This window comes from Pseudonaja textilis, chromosome 3 (genome assembly GCF_049901715.1).
Source record: "Pseudonaja textilis isolate UNSWEBS1 chromosome 3, rPseTex1.2, whole genome shotgun sequence".
NCBI lineage: Eukaryota > Metazoa > Chordata > Lepidosauria > Squamata > Elapidae > Pseudonaja > Pseudonaja textilis.
Genome location: NC_141992.1, coordinates 184,849,132 through 184,864,868, shown reverse-complemented (window position 1 = coordinate 184,864,868; position 15,737 = coordinate 184,849,132). Strand labels below are relative to the sequence as shown.

At 40.0% G+C, this 15,737-nt stretch overlaps 1 protein-coding gene across 11 annotated transcripts in view; it reads left to right on the top strand.

Annotated features, from left to right (window-relative positions):
* The window catches only part of ENPP2 (ectonucleotide pyrophosphatase/phosphodiesterase 2), a 97,963-nt gene that overhangs the window by 52,014 nt on the left and 30,212 nt on the right, over positions 1 to 15,737 (top strand). For all 11 annotated transcript variants that reach the window (XM_087931669.1, XM_087931667.1, XM_026703596.2 and 8 more), the window contains exons 5-11: positions 2,073 to 2,133; positions 3,009 to 3,106; positions 4,675 to 4,754; positions 5,645 to 5,764; positions 7,480 to 7,535; positions 9,996 to 10,061; positions 12,431 to 12,503. In XM_087931669.1, the coding sequence (XP_087787795.1) occupies positions 2,073 to 2,133; positions 3,009 to 3,106; positions 4,675 to 4,754; positions 5,645 to 5,764; positions 7,480 to 7,535; positions 9,996 to 10,061; positions 12,431 to 12,503 (554 nt within the window). The remainder of the gene's footprint in view (positions 1 to 2,072; positions 2,134 to 3,008; positions 3,107 to 4,674; positions 4,755 to 5,644; positions 5,765 to 7,479; positions 7,536 to 9,995; positions 10,062 to 12,430; positions 12,504 to 15,737) is intronic.

Sequence of the window (15,737 nt, the reverse complement as noted above, 5' to 3'; positions counted from 1 at the left end):
TTTTTGTGTCTTATTTGAATCCAGAAAGGTGCCTTTTTCCTAACTCCACTAATTCAAATTTCTGTTCTGCATCCTCTATCATGCAAAAATGGACTTCTGTTGCTAAAACATGACTGTGGCTCCATAGAAACTAGTCCATGACAGCTTGTGTCATAACAAATCTATCAGTCTGTAAGTGCCACAAGGCTTTCTCTGTCCTTGCTGCAACCAACAAACATAGCTACCCCTTCAAAAGTTGTTTCCACTGGTAATATTAACTTTGGGAGTTTGTTTTGCATTTGCTGTTAAGCGGAGAGAATTGAGGATTTTATTTTCTTTAATTGACGTAATCAAGGGCCAAGTTTGCATCTTGCAACACTGTTCTCTTCAGGCAAGGTATTGGAAGCTGTAGCATTAAAAGGCAAGGATGAGGTGGACATGGGGACAGCTATTCTGCTCCCAGAATTTGCTTCAGAGTGGCATTAATAGTGTGAATGCATCTGATACATATATGCTTGCAGACCGTGTTTACAAATTACCGTGTTTTTCAGAGTATAAGACGTTCCGAAGTATAAGACGCACCTAACTTTGGGGGAGGAAAACAAGAAAAAAAATCTGCCTCCCAGAAATTTGCCTTTTTGCAGCAAACAAACAGCCTGGTCAGCTTCAGCACAGCCTGATTAGCACAAGAAGCTGATCGTTGGTTGGATCAGCCTCCTGAGAATCAGCCGTTGCAGGCTGCAGGGATTGCCATAGGCTATTGCTGCCTCTGCGCACCCCATTTTTGCAGTGGGGATCGGAACGGGAGGAAAATGGGGTGTGCAGAAGCCAAAAATGGAACACAGAGGCCGAAAATGGGGTGTGCATAGGCAGCAATAGGCAATGGCAATCCCTGTAGCCTGAAACAGCTGATCGTTGGGAGGTCAATCAGCTGCTTGTGCTAATCAGGCTGTGCTGAAGCTGAAGCAGGCTGTTTGCTGCAAGGAGGCAAATTGCTGGGAGGCAGAGGCCAAAGGGTGGGGCCGACGGGTAGGCGGGCCTTCGGCAACATTCACTGTATAAGACACACAGACATTTCCATCCACTTTTAGGGAAAAAATGCATCTTATACTCCGAAAAATACAGTACATAATTTTTAAACAGCTCAGATTTCTTGATGTTGAAGCTTGGCCCTGAGAGCCAAATTAGAGTGAGCGTACATTAGGGAACAGCTCAGCTCACATATCTCACTAAGTCAAGATTTTTTTACCTCATGATTTGTTGAACAGGGCATGTTCACCTGACGTTCAGATACATTAAATTACAATTCATAGGTTCTGAGTCATTCACAAGCCAACAAGAGTGCTTAGCAAATACAACGTGTCTTCCTTCTAGATATGTTTGCATAGTTTCCAAATTTGGGGGGACTTATGGGCATCTTGGGATTTATGGGATCATGCTGTGGTCCCTCTCAAAAGACAGTGGCTGTGAAAGCCAGAAGCCAGCCTTCTACCGGAAAGCAAAGTAACTATAGGAGAAGGGCAGGTGTGCCCGGGGTGGGGGGCAGAGTCAAGAGAGTAATCAGCCTGGAGTCATTATGTTCCCAAAAATGTTCTATGTCCAACGCTGCTTGAATTCCATTAACTCTTATTTAGCACCAACTAGATATTTGAGTGTATAGGCATGAGCAATAAATCATCTTAACTGGAGCTTAATGTGTGGTCTTGATTCTTTGCGCCTGACATTAACCATCAGATTGCAACATCAACCTTTTTGGAATCCAGAAGCATCGCTAGAAATGCCAGCTTGGTTTGAAACTGGCACTTGACTTTTTGGCATGCATATTTCCAATTATTTTTTTTTAAAAAAAATGAAAATAAACTTAAAAAAATTAGGCAGGGAGGAAACTGGTAGACATCAAAAATTTTTGTTGGTATGTACATGGTCAGCTCCAGATACCACTGGGACTTGAGCTAACATTGGAAATGCAGAGGAGTCTTGTTGTTGCAATCCAATGTCTGTTTACTTGAGAATAAATCTAGGCAATCGTAATGCACAGGATAGGACATTGTTGAAACCTAACCCAACTTCACATGATATGTGTTTCCTTTTAGGAGACACTCCCTGGGTCATGGATGATTGTGAGGATATTCGGACTCCAGAATGCCCAGCAGGGTACGTTCTTTTTTTTACTTCCTTGAATGAAATTAAAAAACCCCACTGTCTTGGCTTCTCCTGATTGCCAGATTAGTTGTGTGTTGTGTGACTTCTTTAACTTTGGAATTGCCTGATCCACAGAAATCAGCATGAAGTTACATATATTTATCATCACCATCTTCATTTAATGACCTCATAATCCCTTGCAGTCTGGGCAACTGAATGGAACTAGCAGTATGTTTTAATGGCCAGATGCCCTTCCTGTTGCCAATGTGGAGTTTGGTTCAGCAGCTATATTCTCAAGAATGCTCCAGAGAGACAAATATGTGTCTCAATCTAGGACCAAACTCACAGCCTCCTGATTGGGAGGTGAGAGCTATACCTCTAGACCACCGCACCACTCCTTTTTTTATAATAAACTTTATTGAACTTTTATTACATTAAAAACATAAAAAATATATCACTCAATAACAGCAATTTGCTTATCATACAACAATAATTCATGGTCTATTTACAGGTATTGATTTATGCGTAATAACATTCTTTTATCTGTTACTTATATTTGATAACTATCCATCTTTAATCTATCTTCAATATTTCATAAAGTGTGGGAACAATGGTATAGCTGGATAGAAGGGACCACCGCACCACTCCTATGTTAAATATATTTATATCCTTTCAAAAGTTGATGTCCAACTCAATAAGAAGCAAGAGGTGCTGATCAAAAGACCATAGGACCTTTTTCTTGGGAATGTGTATAGCATCTGGATCCCAGATGAAAATACCTAGGAAACTTTTAAAAACTTTTGCTAAATTGGATTGCATTTGTTCTCTCTTGCATGCTCTTACTGCAGTCCGTTCTACCGGTTTACTAAATTATCTTTATTCTTTAGTTTTCGTCACCCTCCGCTGATCATTTTCTCTGTGGATGGTTTCCGTGCGTCGTACATGAAGAAAGGTGAAAAAGTGATGCGCAATATCGAGAAGCTAAGTAAGTGGGCATGCTTGGACATATATCTCAGAATGGTGAAGCTATTGACTGGCCATGACTTCTGCTGATTTGGGTTGGCCAACTTTGCTTGAACCCATACGATAAAGAGGGTAGGGCTCCATTAGCGTTTGGATGGGAACAGAAATCATCATCATCCTCACAAAATTCAAAGTAGAAATGGAAAGATTATGGCAAAAAAGCAAAGATAGAATCCATAGTGATGGAAGCCTTGGAGTCAACCTCTACCTATCTGCAGCATCACTTCAGCACCATCGACAAATTGACAAAACCAGTCAATTGCAAAAGGCAGCTTTACTTAGAACAGCTTACGTTCTGTGGCAATATCTTTAACACCATCAAGCCTTGACATAACTGCCTGTCCCAGCTCCTTGGCAAGGACTTGATATGTGAATAAAAATGCTAAATCCAATCTAGGCATCTGTCTGTCTGTGACCAATTGAATGAAAGAAATGTTCTATTTCACATACGCATCAGGTTAGCATAGGATGAAAATTTATAACAGCCTGTCTTGAGAGGTATTTACTGAGAAGTAAATGAATAGATAAAATTCTATATATTTTTAGAGCAAATTCCAAGGAATACAGACTTAGATAGATAATAGATGGATGGATGGATGGATAGATATAGATATAGGTAGGTAGGTAGATGTACATACATACATGTGTGTGTGTGTGTGTGTGTGTGTGTGTGTGTGTGTGTGTATATGTATATATCAATTATAACTCAAATTTTTGCATGGTCTTGTTTAGTTCTTGTGAAAAATGCCATACTTTGTGTTGTGTGGTTCAAAGCAAGCAGCATACATAAAATTGAATTTATCAACAGTTCAATGTGGTGTTGACATCTTGGCGAGGAATGCCATAAAAGCTTTCCATTGTTCAAAGCAGATGTCAGTGGTGGGATTCAAATTTTTTTACTACTGGTTCTGTGGGTGTGGCTTGGTGGGTGTGGCAGGGGAAGGATACTGTAAAATCTCCAGTCAGAGGGTGGTATTTGCCAGCTCTCCAAACTACTCAAAATTTTCTCTACTGGTTCTCCAGAATATTCAACCCTGCTGAATATCACCTCTGGCAATCATGATATTTCCAGCTTTATAGTTGTGTCCAAATATGAGAATGCGTTCAATGTCTCTGGAAATGTTTGAATTTTTATACTTAATAGAATGAGGCATTTTTTAAAAAAACTGCATTGCAATTATACTCCATGGGTTAAAATTTGATCAGATGTAGAATGTGGTCATCTTCAAGAAATGAACTGTTTTTACTCTAGGATACACATCTCCCCTTGTTTGAATGTTGGTTTTTATGTTGCCGAAGAATTGAGCTCTATCCTCTTAACCATACTGCATGTTGGCAGAGTCAATATATTAGAGGAACTGAATTGAATAATTTGTGGGAATCCATCCATTCTCTTTTTATACTATGTGAATCAAACTGTTACATTAAATAACAATAAGTTTAGTTTGTTATATCATTTGTTATACTATCTACGGTTAACTCAGTTTTAAGATTTAGCATCTTGGGTGAATTGAACCATGTTGTTTTCAGGATCCTGTGGAACTCATGCCCCCTATATGAGACCTGTCTATCCAACCAAAACCTTCCCAAACTTGTACACTCTGGCAACGGTAAGTTTTCTTTTTCTTTATGCATACACATAAAATATATATTTAAAAATACTTCTTAAGCATGGCTGGGACATTAAGACTCTTGAATATATTACCTCTTTTGAACTGGAGGAAAACAGCTCATTAATTTGAGGATGGCCATTTATATTCGTGGGGCAGTGAAATAATGAAAATTATGTAATCTGGGAAGAGTTGAGAAAAGACAGACTCTAATCATTGAATTATATCTTGACTTGTGGCTTAAAGTTGTGGTACCCCCAAGTATAATGTATCTTCAGCTCCATCCTATTCATGCTGGCTGCTGATTATGGAGCTGAAACCCCAAATCTAGAGGGTATTGCCTTGGGAAATTTTGTCAAAATGATCTTTAGAAGAGAATGTTTGTAGCTCAGGATTGAGATGTAGGGTCCCTGGTGCTTTCTAAATTTGCTGGTTTTCTTGCAGACATTTCATGTCTAGTAGCACTAATGATGTTACCTAGATTGATAATGAAATGCCTGCAAGAAAACAACCGATGCTCAAGGAACACCAAGGACCGCACAGAATTATCTTTGACTCTAAGTCAGGGGTCTCAAACACAATTTACCTGGGGGCCGCTGGAGGCAGAGTCTGGGTGAGGCTGGGCTACACATAGAAGTGTTTAGCCAGCTAGCGACGCATGGAGAACGCACTAATATTATACTTTCATATCATGGTGGGGGCCACAGGATATCATCCTGCGGGCCGCAATTGGCCCGCGGGCCGCGAGAATGGGACCTCTGCTCTAAGTGGAAGCTTCAGTAGCAAGTTTAGACCCAAAATGAAGACAGCCATAATATGAAATAGATGTTCTGAATTCCAGGTAATAAAATGTGATCTGATCTGATTAACTAATTTGCTTTTGCTCAAAGGGACTGTACCCTGAATCTCATGGAATCATTGGAAATTCAATGTATGACCCTGTGTTTGATGCTATTTTTAACCTTCGAGGAAGAGAGAAATTCAATCACCGATGGTGGGGAGGTCAACCGGTAAGTGTCAGTTTTATTTGACTTTGGACCATTATGGTTAAATATCTTAGCTAGTTGCTTTTGCTCTTTTACATGCAATTAATTTCAGTCGGTAGTTAATTCAATCAATGCTACTTTTCTCTCTCTTTTTTTGTCTTGGCCCTGCTCCTTTTTGAAGCATGGCAGCGACATATATACCTTGGGTCCGTGTTGGTGAACCTATGCCACGCGTGCCGGAAGTGGCATGCAGAGCCATTTCCCCCGGCATGTGAGAGGTCGTCCGGAAGAGCCCCACTGCGCATGCGTGTGTGCGCCGTCGCCCGACAGCTGATTGTTGGGTATCTGGCACATAAGCACAGGGGGCAGAGGGGGTGTGTGCGGGAGACCGCTGCGTGCTGCATGCTGCACGCGAGGGGAAAATGCACACGGATGCGGTGCACGAGGAGGGAGGCATGTGTACATGCTCAAAGATGCGTAGCGTGCGAGGGGGGAATCATGCATGCATGCACAGGTGCACGGTGCACAAGGAGGGAGCATGCACAGACATGCGATGCACAAGTGGGGGTCGCGTGCACATGCACAGGGGGCGTCGTGGGGGCTTAGCACGCACTGCCTTCTGGGTGCTGGCACATGAGTGCATGCAACACACGCAATTATCAGCACGGGAGCGGAAAAAGTTTAGCCACCACAGCCCTGGGTTATGTAAAACCTGTGAATGATTAAAGCAGCCGTGTCTTTCTCTAGACTTATGAAATGACTTTTAAAATGATCCTTGACTATTCATTAAAGGTATTCATTAAAATACACACATTTACAAAGGGCCTTTGTGTCGAAACTCCAGGATTGTCTTCAACTAGATTTGTCAATTCTGGACAGACCAAGTAGGAAGCTGCACATTGAACAGGATTTTTTTTTACCTCACTTGTTGATATTTCCCCGCTCTTTGAGGGTAGTCTTAAATAATCTTATGCATTCTATTTAATAAGGTAGATATGATTACTATTATTCAGAAGCCTCTGAAGGTCACTTCAGAGCGTCTTCTGAACAGGCTGTTTGAACATTAAGGAGCCTTGTCCTTTGAAGAGACAATATAGCTGCTTTGAAGATTTCTGCTCGTCAAAAGATGTGGGTGTGTGTCTGTATATTTATCCATAAAAGACATTTTTCCAGTGTATATGAACAGGTACACCTAGAGGAAAAGAGCTCACTTGGAAAGATCAACAAATTACTATCAACCAAAAGAATCCCTTCAGATCGTGACTGATATGCATCTCTACCGCTATTGTTTACAGAGACATAATTATCCTATCCATAATTAGGGATAGCTAGTTTAGATAGCCTTGCTCAAGCTATTTCTAGAGCCATTGTTATTATTTTTCTATTCAATCCGGTCTTTTCAGTAAGGATCCTTACTTAGTGCCTCTTACTAAGAGGATCTTCTAATCCTCTCAGATTGAAAATAACTTGAGACTGCCTGAGTTTCCCTTTATATATTTTGTGTAGCTTTATTCTTGGGACTTTATGTTCTATTTCTTATCTGAACTACTTGTTCTAAACCCTTCTAGGAATTTGACCGGTGTTATATAATTCTCAGATCCAAATGCTTAAATTCTTAGGAGCGGTCCTAGAAACCAACGTTTTAGTTGGTTTTTAAAAACCTTTTTACTGTAGGAAAGTTTGTCTTTATAACACAGACATTTTGAGCCATTGTAATCTGATTATATTTTCCTCGTTAGATATGGATTACTGCTGCTAAGCAAGGAGTGAAAGCTGGAACATTCTTTTGGTCAAAGTAAGTGTTGGTTTTTAGATAGTGAAAATTCATACATAAAAGAGTTTTAGTAACAAAGCTACAATCCTAAAGGCGTGAACAGGGCTTAATTCTCAAATGAAGTTGAAATGGATTTCCTTGGCCTACCTGTTAATGGCTTTTTCAGCACATTTTCTGCTCTTTTCTTGCTTCTTCATAAGAGATTAAATTATATTTAGAATGTGCTCCTTTTGTTACTTTTTAATACCTAGTTAGTTTCATAGTGTTTTTCTGCAATGCTTAATTGAACATTCTTTCAGGAATCAGTTGACCGAGGAATGAGAAATCAGTGGTCTACAGTGTTGGTTGGAGTGAGATAGCTTGTTTTTCTACAAGTTTGTAAAAGTGTAACTACAATCATGAAAATATTATGTATGTCTTCCGGTTGTAAAGGTATTATCCAGCCTTCACTTACAAGTACTTTGTCACAGTACCTAATCTACCTTAGTCTGCTGTATCAACCAATATTATCCGGCATCACTGGTGCATGAATAAAAGGAAGACATGAATACAGTAGTCGCTGACTTATGACTTATATCCAGAATTATGTTTGTAAATCATGCTGGCCGTTAAATGGGACATCCTATTTTACGATATTTTGTGGTGAACTTTAAGCAAGTAACCATGATAGTTAACTCAGGGGTCTCCAACCTTAGCAACTTTAAGACTTGTGGACTTCAACTCCCAGAATTCCTCGGCCAGCAAAGCTGGCCGAGGATTCTGGGAGTTGAAGTCCACAAGTCTTAAAATTGCTAAGGTTGGAGACCCCTGAGTTAACTGAATGCTGCGGTTGTTAAGCAAACCATTTTCTGCCATGAATGTTTTTTTGTCCAAAGCCGGAAATAAATGCCGGTTTTGAGAAAAATGATAAATGGTAGTCACATGACTGCAGAATGTTGCAAAGAGTCCTAAATGCAGGCTGTTTGCCAAGCATTCAAAATGTGATCATGTGACCTCCCACCAAAGGGAGAGGCCATTGGACTTCAAATCCAGATTGTAAGTATATATTTTTTGGGGGGTGGGCGGTGGAGTCTGTTATAATTTTGACTCCGGTGATAAGTCAAGGAGTATCTGTATGTAAAAACAGCATGCTCTTGTTGTGGCATGTTACTTAGCCACCGATATGTCATGCTGAAGGGAGTATCTAGCCACAATACCAAGTAGACATTGATAGTTTTATTCACTGTGAATATGTGTTATTCCTCCTTTTAAGTTAAAGCTATTATGCTGACAGCTGCTAAAACATCATAGGGAAGCGAAGTTCAGTTGTTGAGTTACATTTCATTTGTTGAACTACATGTTCTTAAGGAAATGCTTTCATGTATTTATCATGAATTTCCCACCACTTGGCTTGACTAGATGAACACAGTTTTTGTTCTGACCAAGGCTTCCTGAGACAGTATCAATCACACGCTTAGTCCCCAAAACCCTCTTTTTATTTCAGTGGCTGTGAATTATATGCATTCACAGCCCGTAATGAGTCCCAAATAGTTTGTGAATAGTCCCAACAGAAGTCTACCACAGAGTTTTTTGAGATAAGGCTGATAAGCACCCATCTTTATCTTCCTTGAAATGCTACCAATGACTAAATTGTCAATTAGCTGTACAAGGCCAAATGGAGCACAAAGTCAACTTTTCAGATTTTAAACCAACCAGAACAAACAAAGTTGCTTCCTGCAAAGACTCATGTCCCTTTGCTCATCCTTTATGTCTTATGGGAGAGGCAAATCATCTCCAAGCCTTACTCCCAAGTCACCCCTTTTGTCTTAACTGTTCTTGCCTTCTGGCAGCTCTGTGCACACACGCACTGGGAACAGGCTCCCCCTGTTCCTCTGCCTTGCTGATGTCAGATTTTGGAGGCTCTGGACTCAGTACATAACTCTCAGATGGCCCTGGCCCCATCTCTGTGTCAGACACGGATCCCTCATCTGGGCCCTCCCCAGACTCCCGGACTGGCCCAAGTTCCTCCCCACTTTCCGACTCTGCTGCCAGCTCCACAGACAGCCGGTGGACCACAACAGTTTTAATATTAATATAATATTTAATATAATATGGTCTCTCTTGATTAAGAAAAAAATCCTATTCATTTTTCAACATGACACTTTAATAATCCCATCAAATGTCACACAGTAGAGAAGAAAGTTTGCCAACTAGCAGGGACTATGGTCATTCTTCCATATTTAATATTTCTGAAGAAAAGAAAGACATATTTTTAAGCTGAGCATTTAGTAACCATGATTCCTGGGATTTGGTGTTGAGGAGGCAATTCAGCTAATCTGATTTGTAATAGGCAGACATTTCTGAGGTAAATATGGCTTAAAGAAGAATCACCATGTGAAGTTCATCAATGGAACACCTGATCTTAATGACGAACTCTGTAAGACCCTAAGAAATCAATAATCTAGCTGAGGTTTCATCCTTTTTCTGTCTGTTTTGATTTAGCGTGATCCCTTATGAACGGAGAGTATTAACCATACTGCAGTGGCTAGCTATGGCAGATACTGAAAGGTTGGTCTTTTCTCTGGCTCCTCCCTTACTTTCATAGCAATGCAATGACTGTGTAATTGATACCTTTGGTAGAAATTGAATTTTGATGAGACATATATGTTTGCTTGATGAGCTAATGATGTATATGTTGTACTGGGGAAATTTAATTACATGGGTTAAAACTGTTGATATATTGGTTTTCCATTGTTCCTATTTAGAGTAATAATCCAAGAATTGGGCAGTTATCAAGATTTTTTTAATTGGGTAATTGAGAATACATGGCATCATATTTTGCTCTGAGGGAAGAGTCCAAGAAGGAACAATTATAGCCTTTCCCCATCTTTTAAAGATAATTATTAAATGTTTTCCCAAGAGCTTGTGCCTCTTTTGGCATACTTTCTAATGTTTTAATGAAGTTACAAAATAGAACACTGAACTGTTTCATCACTGGAAAAATATATGAAGTGGCAACTTTTTGATTCTTTGTTTTTGTTTTTCCCATAAACAAGAGTGTATACAAGGTCAGAACCCTGCCTGAACTTGCTCCCATTCTGCCACGATAACCCAGCTTTGCCTCATCCCAGCAAAGTGAAAAGGAAAGGGAAAGTCCTGAATGCTCCTGGGGGTTGGGAAACTACCATCCAGGCAAGAAGGAGGGATCAAGTGGGGACATAGCCTAGAGTCATTGCTCAGCTGCAAGAGACCTAGTACTAATTCCTGTTAAATTCTATGGAACTTTATCTGTTTGTACCCAGGGAAGGGCAGGGAATCTGGAGAGTTTCTTGTATTATATATACAATACAATAAAGTAGTCAACCTTCTATAGAAGACCTGTATATTGTGTGGGTCAGAAGGAGGACTCTGTAGCCCCCTCACATTTTGGATATAAACAGTTTCAAATCCTTCCCTTGGGATGGCGCTATAGCAATAGCATTATATACCACTTTGCAGTGCTTTACAGCCTTCTCTAAGCAGTTTACAGAGTCCACATATTGCCCCCAACAATCTGGGTCCTCATTTTACTCACCTCAGAAGGATGGAAGGCTGAGTCAACCTTGAGCCTGGTGAGTTTCGATCGGCCAAATTGCAGGCAGCTGGCTACAGCAGAAGTAGCTTGCAGTACTGCACGCTAACCACTGTGCCACCGTGGCTCTATAGGGCATTATATGCCAAAACAACTAGACACAGCGACAGTTTTTCCCTTATGCCATCACTCTGCTGAACTCCTAATTCTCACAGTGCTGACTAATGTCTATGGATACTTACCCATTTAGTGTGGCTGTAGTATTATTATTTATCCTACTTATTAGCTTCTTTACTCCTCTCTTTTGTTGGTATTATTATTCTGTTGCTTTGCATGTACACTGAGAGTTTCTGTACCAGAGAAACAAATTCCGTGTGTGTCTAATCACAATTGGCCAAATAAAGCATTCAACTCAATTTGAACTCATTACATGTGGATCTGGTTGCTTGCATCTTAACTCCTGAGGAGAGATTACTGTCTGAAGCATCTCTGGTTCTGTTTCAGCAAGTTGACAGGAGACTTCTGCAAGCAAAGCCTGGAGCAAGTATTTAGTGGGCTCCAGCTTTGCATGTACAAACCTCACAGTTTGTATCCTAAAAGTTATTAGAATTCTGTCAGGGCAGACTGATAGTAGAGTCAGGATTTCCTAAAACTCATGCTGAATATTGATCCAGTAGAGCAGGGGTGTCAAACTCAGGGACCTAGAGCCAGATCTGGCCCACAGGGTGCTTAGGTCTGGACTGTGGGGCTGCCCTGGAAACAGTGAAGGACCAACTAGCAGTGCCTCTGCCAGAGAAAACGGAGCTCAGGAGGGCTCCATTTCCACTGGCAGAGGGTTGCAGGAGGCTGTCGCTGCCGAAAACGGAGCTTGGGAGCCCGTTTTCTCTGGCAGAGCATTGGGGCCACCACAGGCACGCGACATGATTGACATTGAGCTGGCTACACCCACTCTGGCCATGCCCATCTTGGCCCCCTGAGTCAAACACAACCCTGATGCAGTTCTCAATGAAACCGAGTTTGATATCCCTGCAGTAGAGAGCGTCATAAAAACCCAGAGATCTCATAAACCCCAACCAGACGCCCTCAGAGTCATGCAAAATCAAGCAAGCTTATCCTCATGATTGGAACTATTATTGTTAATTTCCAGCCAACGGGCTTCGTTTACCTTTGTTGAAAGGTTTCAGCAATAATTTACTGGATATATGCATTTTATTTTTTATTTCTTCACCATCTCTAAATACAATGAAACCATTCATTTTATTCAGAGGGACAGGGTGAATGAATTTATCATTTTAGGGGATTGCAGTATTGGAAAGTGAGAATTGCATGCTAAATAAAACTTGCTGATGTCTGCCTTTCTTTTCAGGCCTTACGCGTATGCATTCTATTCTGACCAACCAGATATGGCTGGCCATCGATATGGTCCATTTAGTTCTGAGGTTAGTACAGTTCATCTTTGCCCATAAGTGGAATGCAAATCTGATACCTGGTTTTGCCATATTCACATGAACCTGTATTGCTAGTCCTGAGTCAACTGGTTGAAAGCTAGTTAATTGTTCACCTCCATAAGCCTCCAGAGGAAATAGGACCAGCTGAAAAATATAGATACTACATTTATAGAGAGTATTAAACTGTTAATAACATTATCCATCTGCTTAAAGTTTCAGGGACTGGCGATCTGTGTCTCTGTATGTGTGGCTGTGTATATGTATGCATTGACAGAGCTAGGATTTTCATCACAGGCTTGCAGGTCTACTCTTAGATATAATCAAGGTTGACTAATTGTTTTTTTTTTAAAGCATTGTGGTGTGAAAGGAGCATTTTTTCCATGTTTTGTAACAATTCAATAATTTCACACAAATTGTTTATGCCACATTTGCTTTCTGCAATGATGTGCTCAGTCAAGAGGCTTATTTAACTGCAGCCTTTAGTCAATGATGTTGGCCACTAGGGTAGAAACAAGGATAATACAAAGCAGGGTTTCTCAACTTCAGCAACTTAAAAACAGGTGGACTTCAACTCCCAGAATTCTCCATGCTGACTGAAATCCGCCTATCTTAACATTGCTGAAATCGAGAAATGTTGCTTTAAAGCATAGAAGGAAGATTGCATGATCACTAAATGGGCTGTGTGGAATCTCCCTCCAGTTAAAATCCATAATCAAACCACTTGAGTGGCTGAGGCCCAATTATACATTATGTTGATCCCGTACTTTGGCCTTGAAATCTAGGGCAGAGACCTAATTCACACTGAACTCTGGCACTGGCTTTGGGGCAAGGAATTCTCTGAAACCGTAATACTGTCTTCCTTTTCCTTCCCCGTGAATCCAGGGCCAATGTGAAGTTTGAGAAAAAAACTTTTCCAAGTTCCAAGCACAGAGGTTAATTATTCTGTTACCTCACGTCCTAATAAAGTGCTGTTCCACAGGGAAGATCTACACAGTTAACCTTTGATCATAGACTCTGAGGGAATATCCTCCCAGCCACATAAGAACTGCTTAAACAAACAGCTCCAACAGGGTTGGGAGAACATGGAAAGAATAGATCAGTGTTGGGTTGTGGCTCCAGGCTGAGATTGCTAAACTGGTGGATCCCTGCCACCATTGAAAACAATTTTATGCCTCTGCTGATGGGCCTATTAAGGTTAATCAGAGTGTTGCAAGCGTTTTATCCACAGTTTCACTCTTGGATAAAGAAATGGCTTTTAAGAAGTCTATATCTGAGGACAAGGAGAGGATTGATTTCTTCAGCAACGCGATTCAAAAATCTTAATGTAATTATATTATTTAAATCCAAGTTTCCTGATTTTATTCCAAGACTGTAGAAACATTTATGGTACAACACCCTTCTTCAGATCTGTACTCTGCAGATGTATTGGATGTCAGCTTCTGCTCTTTCCTGGCCACTACGTTTATTGATAGCCCTTGAGGGATCTATCTCTTATATCTTTGGCTCTTGGGAATCCCCAGCTGGTTATTGCAACACTCGATTCTGCAGCTCTCAGTATATTTTGGGAGTCCAGAACCAAAATAATAGTGCTAAATTTAGAGCTGGAATTGGCTACAGGCCTCATTCTCAATGTTGTAGAAGAGTCATCTTGTTGTAGAGGTCATCTCCACCCTTTTTGAGCATCAGCCTTGGAGGTGGGGACAGTAAATTCTCCTCCTAAGGTGCAGATTTGTGAAAACAAATTTTGGCTTTTGCAACTATTTTATTTGGCAGTGAAGTCCAGCTGCAGTCTATAGAGCCCTGCTTTGATTCGTCCCAAATTAGATTATTTCCTGCAATTGGTATCATAGTGACTGAAGGTCAGATAAGAATCAGAAGCAACATGGAACAGTTGCAATTATTTGTTTGGGGCAGAGATAAAGGTACATAATTCCCTTCCCCTCACTGAAATGTTCAGCCCTCAACTCATAAAGCTGTTGTTTCCCTTGAGAGAAAATGGAGAAGAGACATATGTAGGGGGCGTGCATAAGCGCACCAACGTGCCTACCATCCCTGTCCTATTGTTTCTTTTATTTTTCTTATATGTATCCATTTCATGTATTCATAACTATGTTTATTCTTATACCTATTATCTTGTAAGTGATTGGCAAATCAAATTAAATAAATATTCACCTCATATATCACAATAGGTTTGGCTTCAAGTTTCTTTATGAACCTTTATAGAAATTAGCCTTTCTGTGGAAATTGCACAGATGTTCTGATTTACATCTGGACACGATTCTTTGAAAGAATATAAGGAACTGTAAATATATCAGGAAACTCTTAGCAGAAAGAGGGGAAAAAAACCCAGGTAGTCCGGGAACAAAACAATATTGCTAAATTTAGAGCTGGAATTGTCTATAGACCTCATCCTCACTGTTGCGGAAGTATCCTCCTGCTGTGGAGATCATCTTGACCCTTTTCAAGCTTCAATAATATTGTCATTTGACAATCAAAAGCAATTATTTCCTCTTTCCTAACCCTATTCCACCTATTTGTTTTGAGCTGGCAAAATGTTATTAGAAGTTAAGATGTTTAATCAATAGAACTGGGAAACAAATTTTAGAAGACTCCAATTCCCAATTCCTTAAATAATTATTTTTGTACCCAATTGAGGTCATATTAATTGATTATGACCCCTAAAATTTCTCCTGATGTGAAAAATCTCTTGTAATGTGAAAGCAAGCTAAAATAGCATCTATATTAGGTTAAAATGGTAATTATGAAATATTTTACAATTTTCAATGTGTTTTTATATTTTTATTAGTTTAGGAACTGTATAAATACTGTAACCATGTTGTGAACTCAAAGCGTAGTCATATCATAGTTAACATGATTTTTTTTACTGCATCACTATAGAAGTTCAGATTATTAGGGTATAAGTTATTAGGATTATTATTAATAGGCAAAGGAAAATATACACAAGGCTTTTAAAGTCCATTACAGGTTAAACTTTAGAGTGATTTGGGTGTTAAGATGAAGAAATGCCACCTATCCAGAATTGTACGTGAAGAAGATCGCATGTAATTATTGCTAGGATGGTTACTACTGTGTGTGTGTGCATATGTGTATGTGCATTGTGGGTATAGTTTCAGGATATGGCTTGTAGCAATGTTTTGTTTGTATTTTGCTATCTATATGTTCTTAATGGTTACCTTTGATGGTATTTGTAGCACGAATCATAAA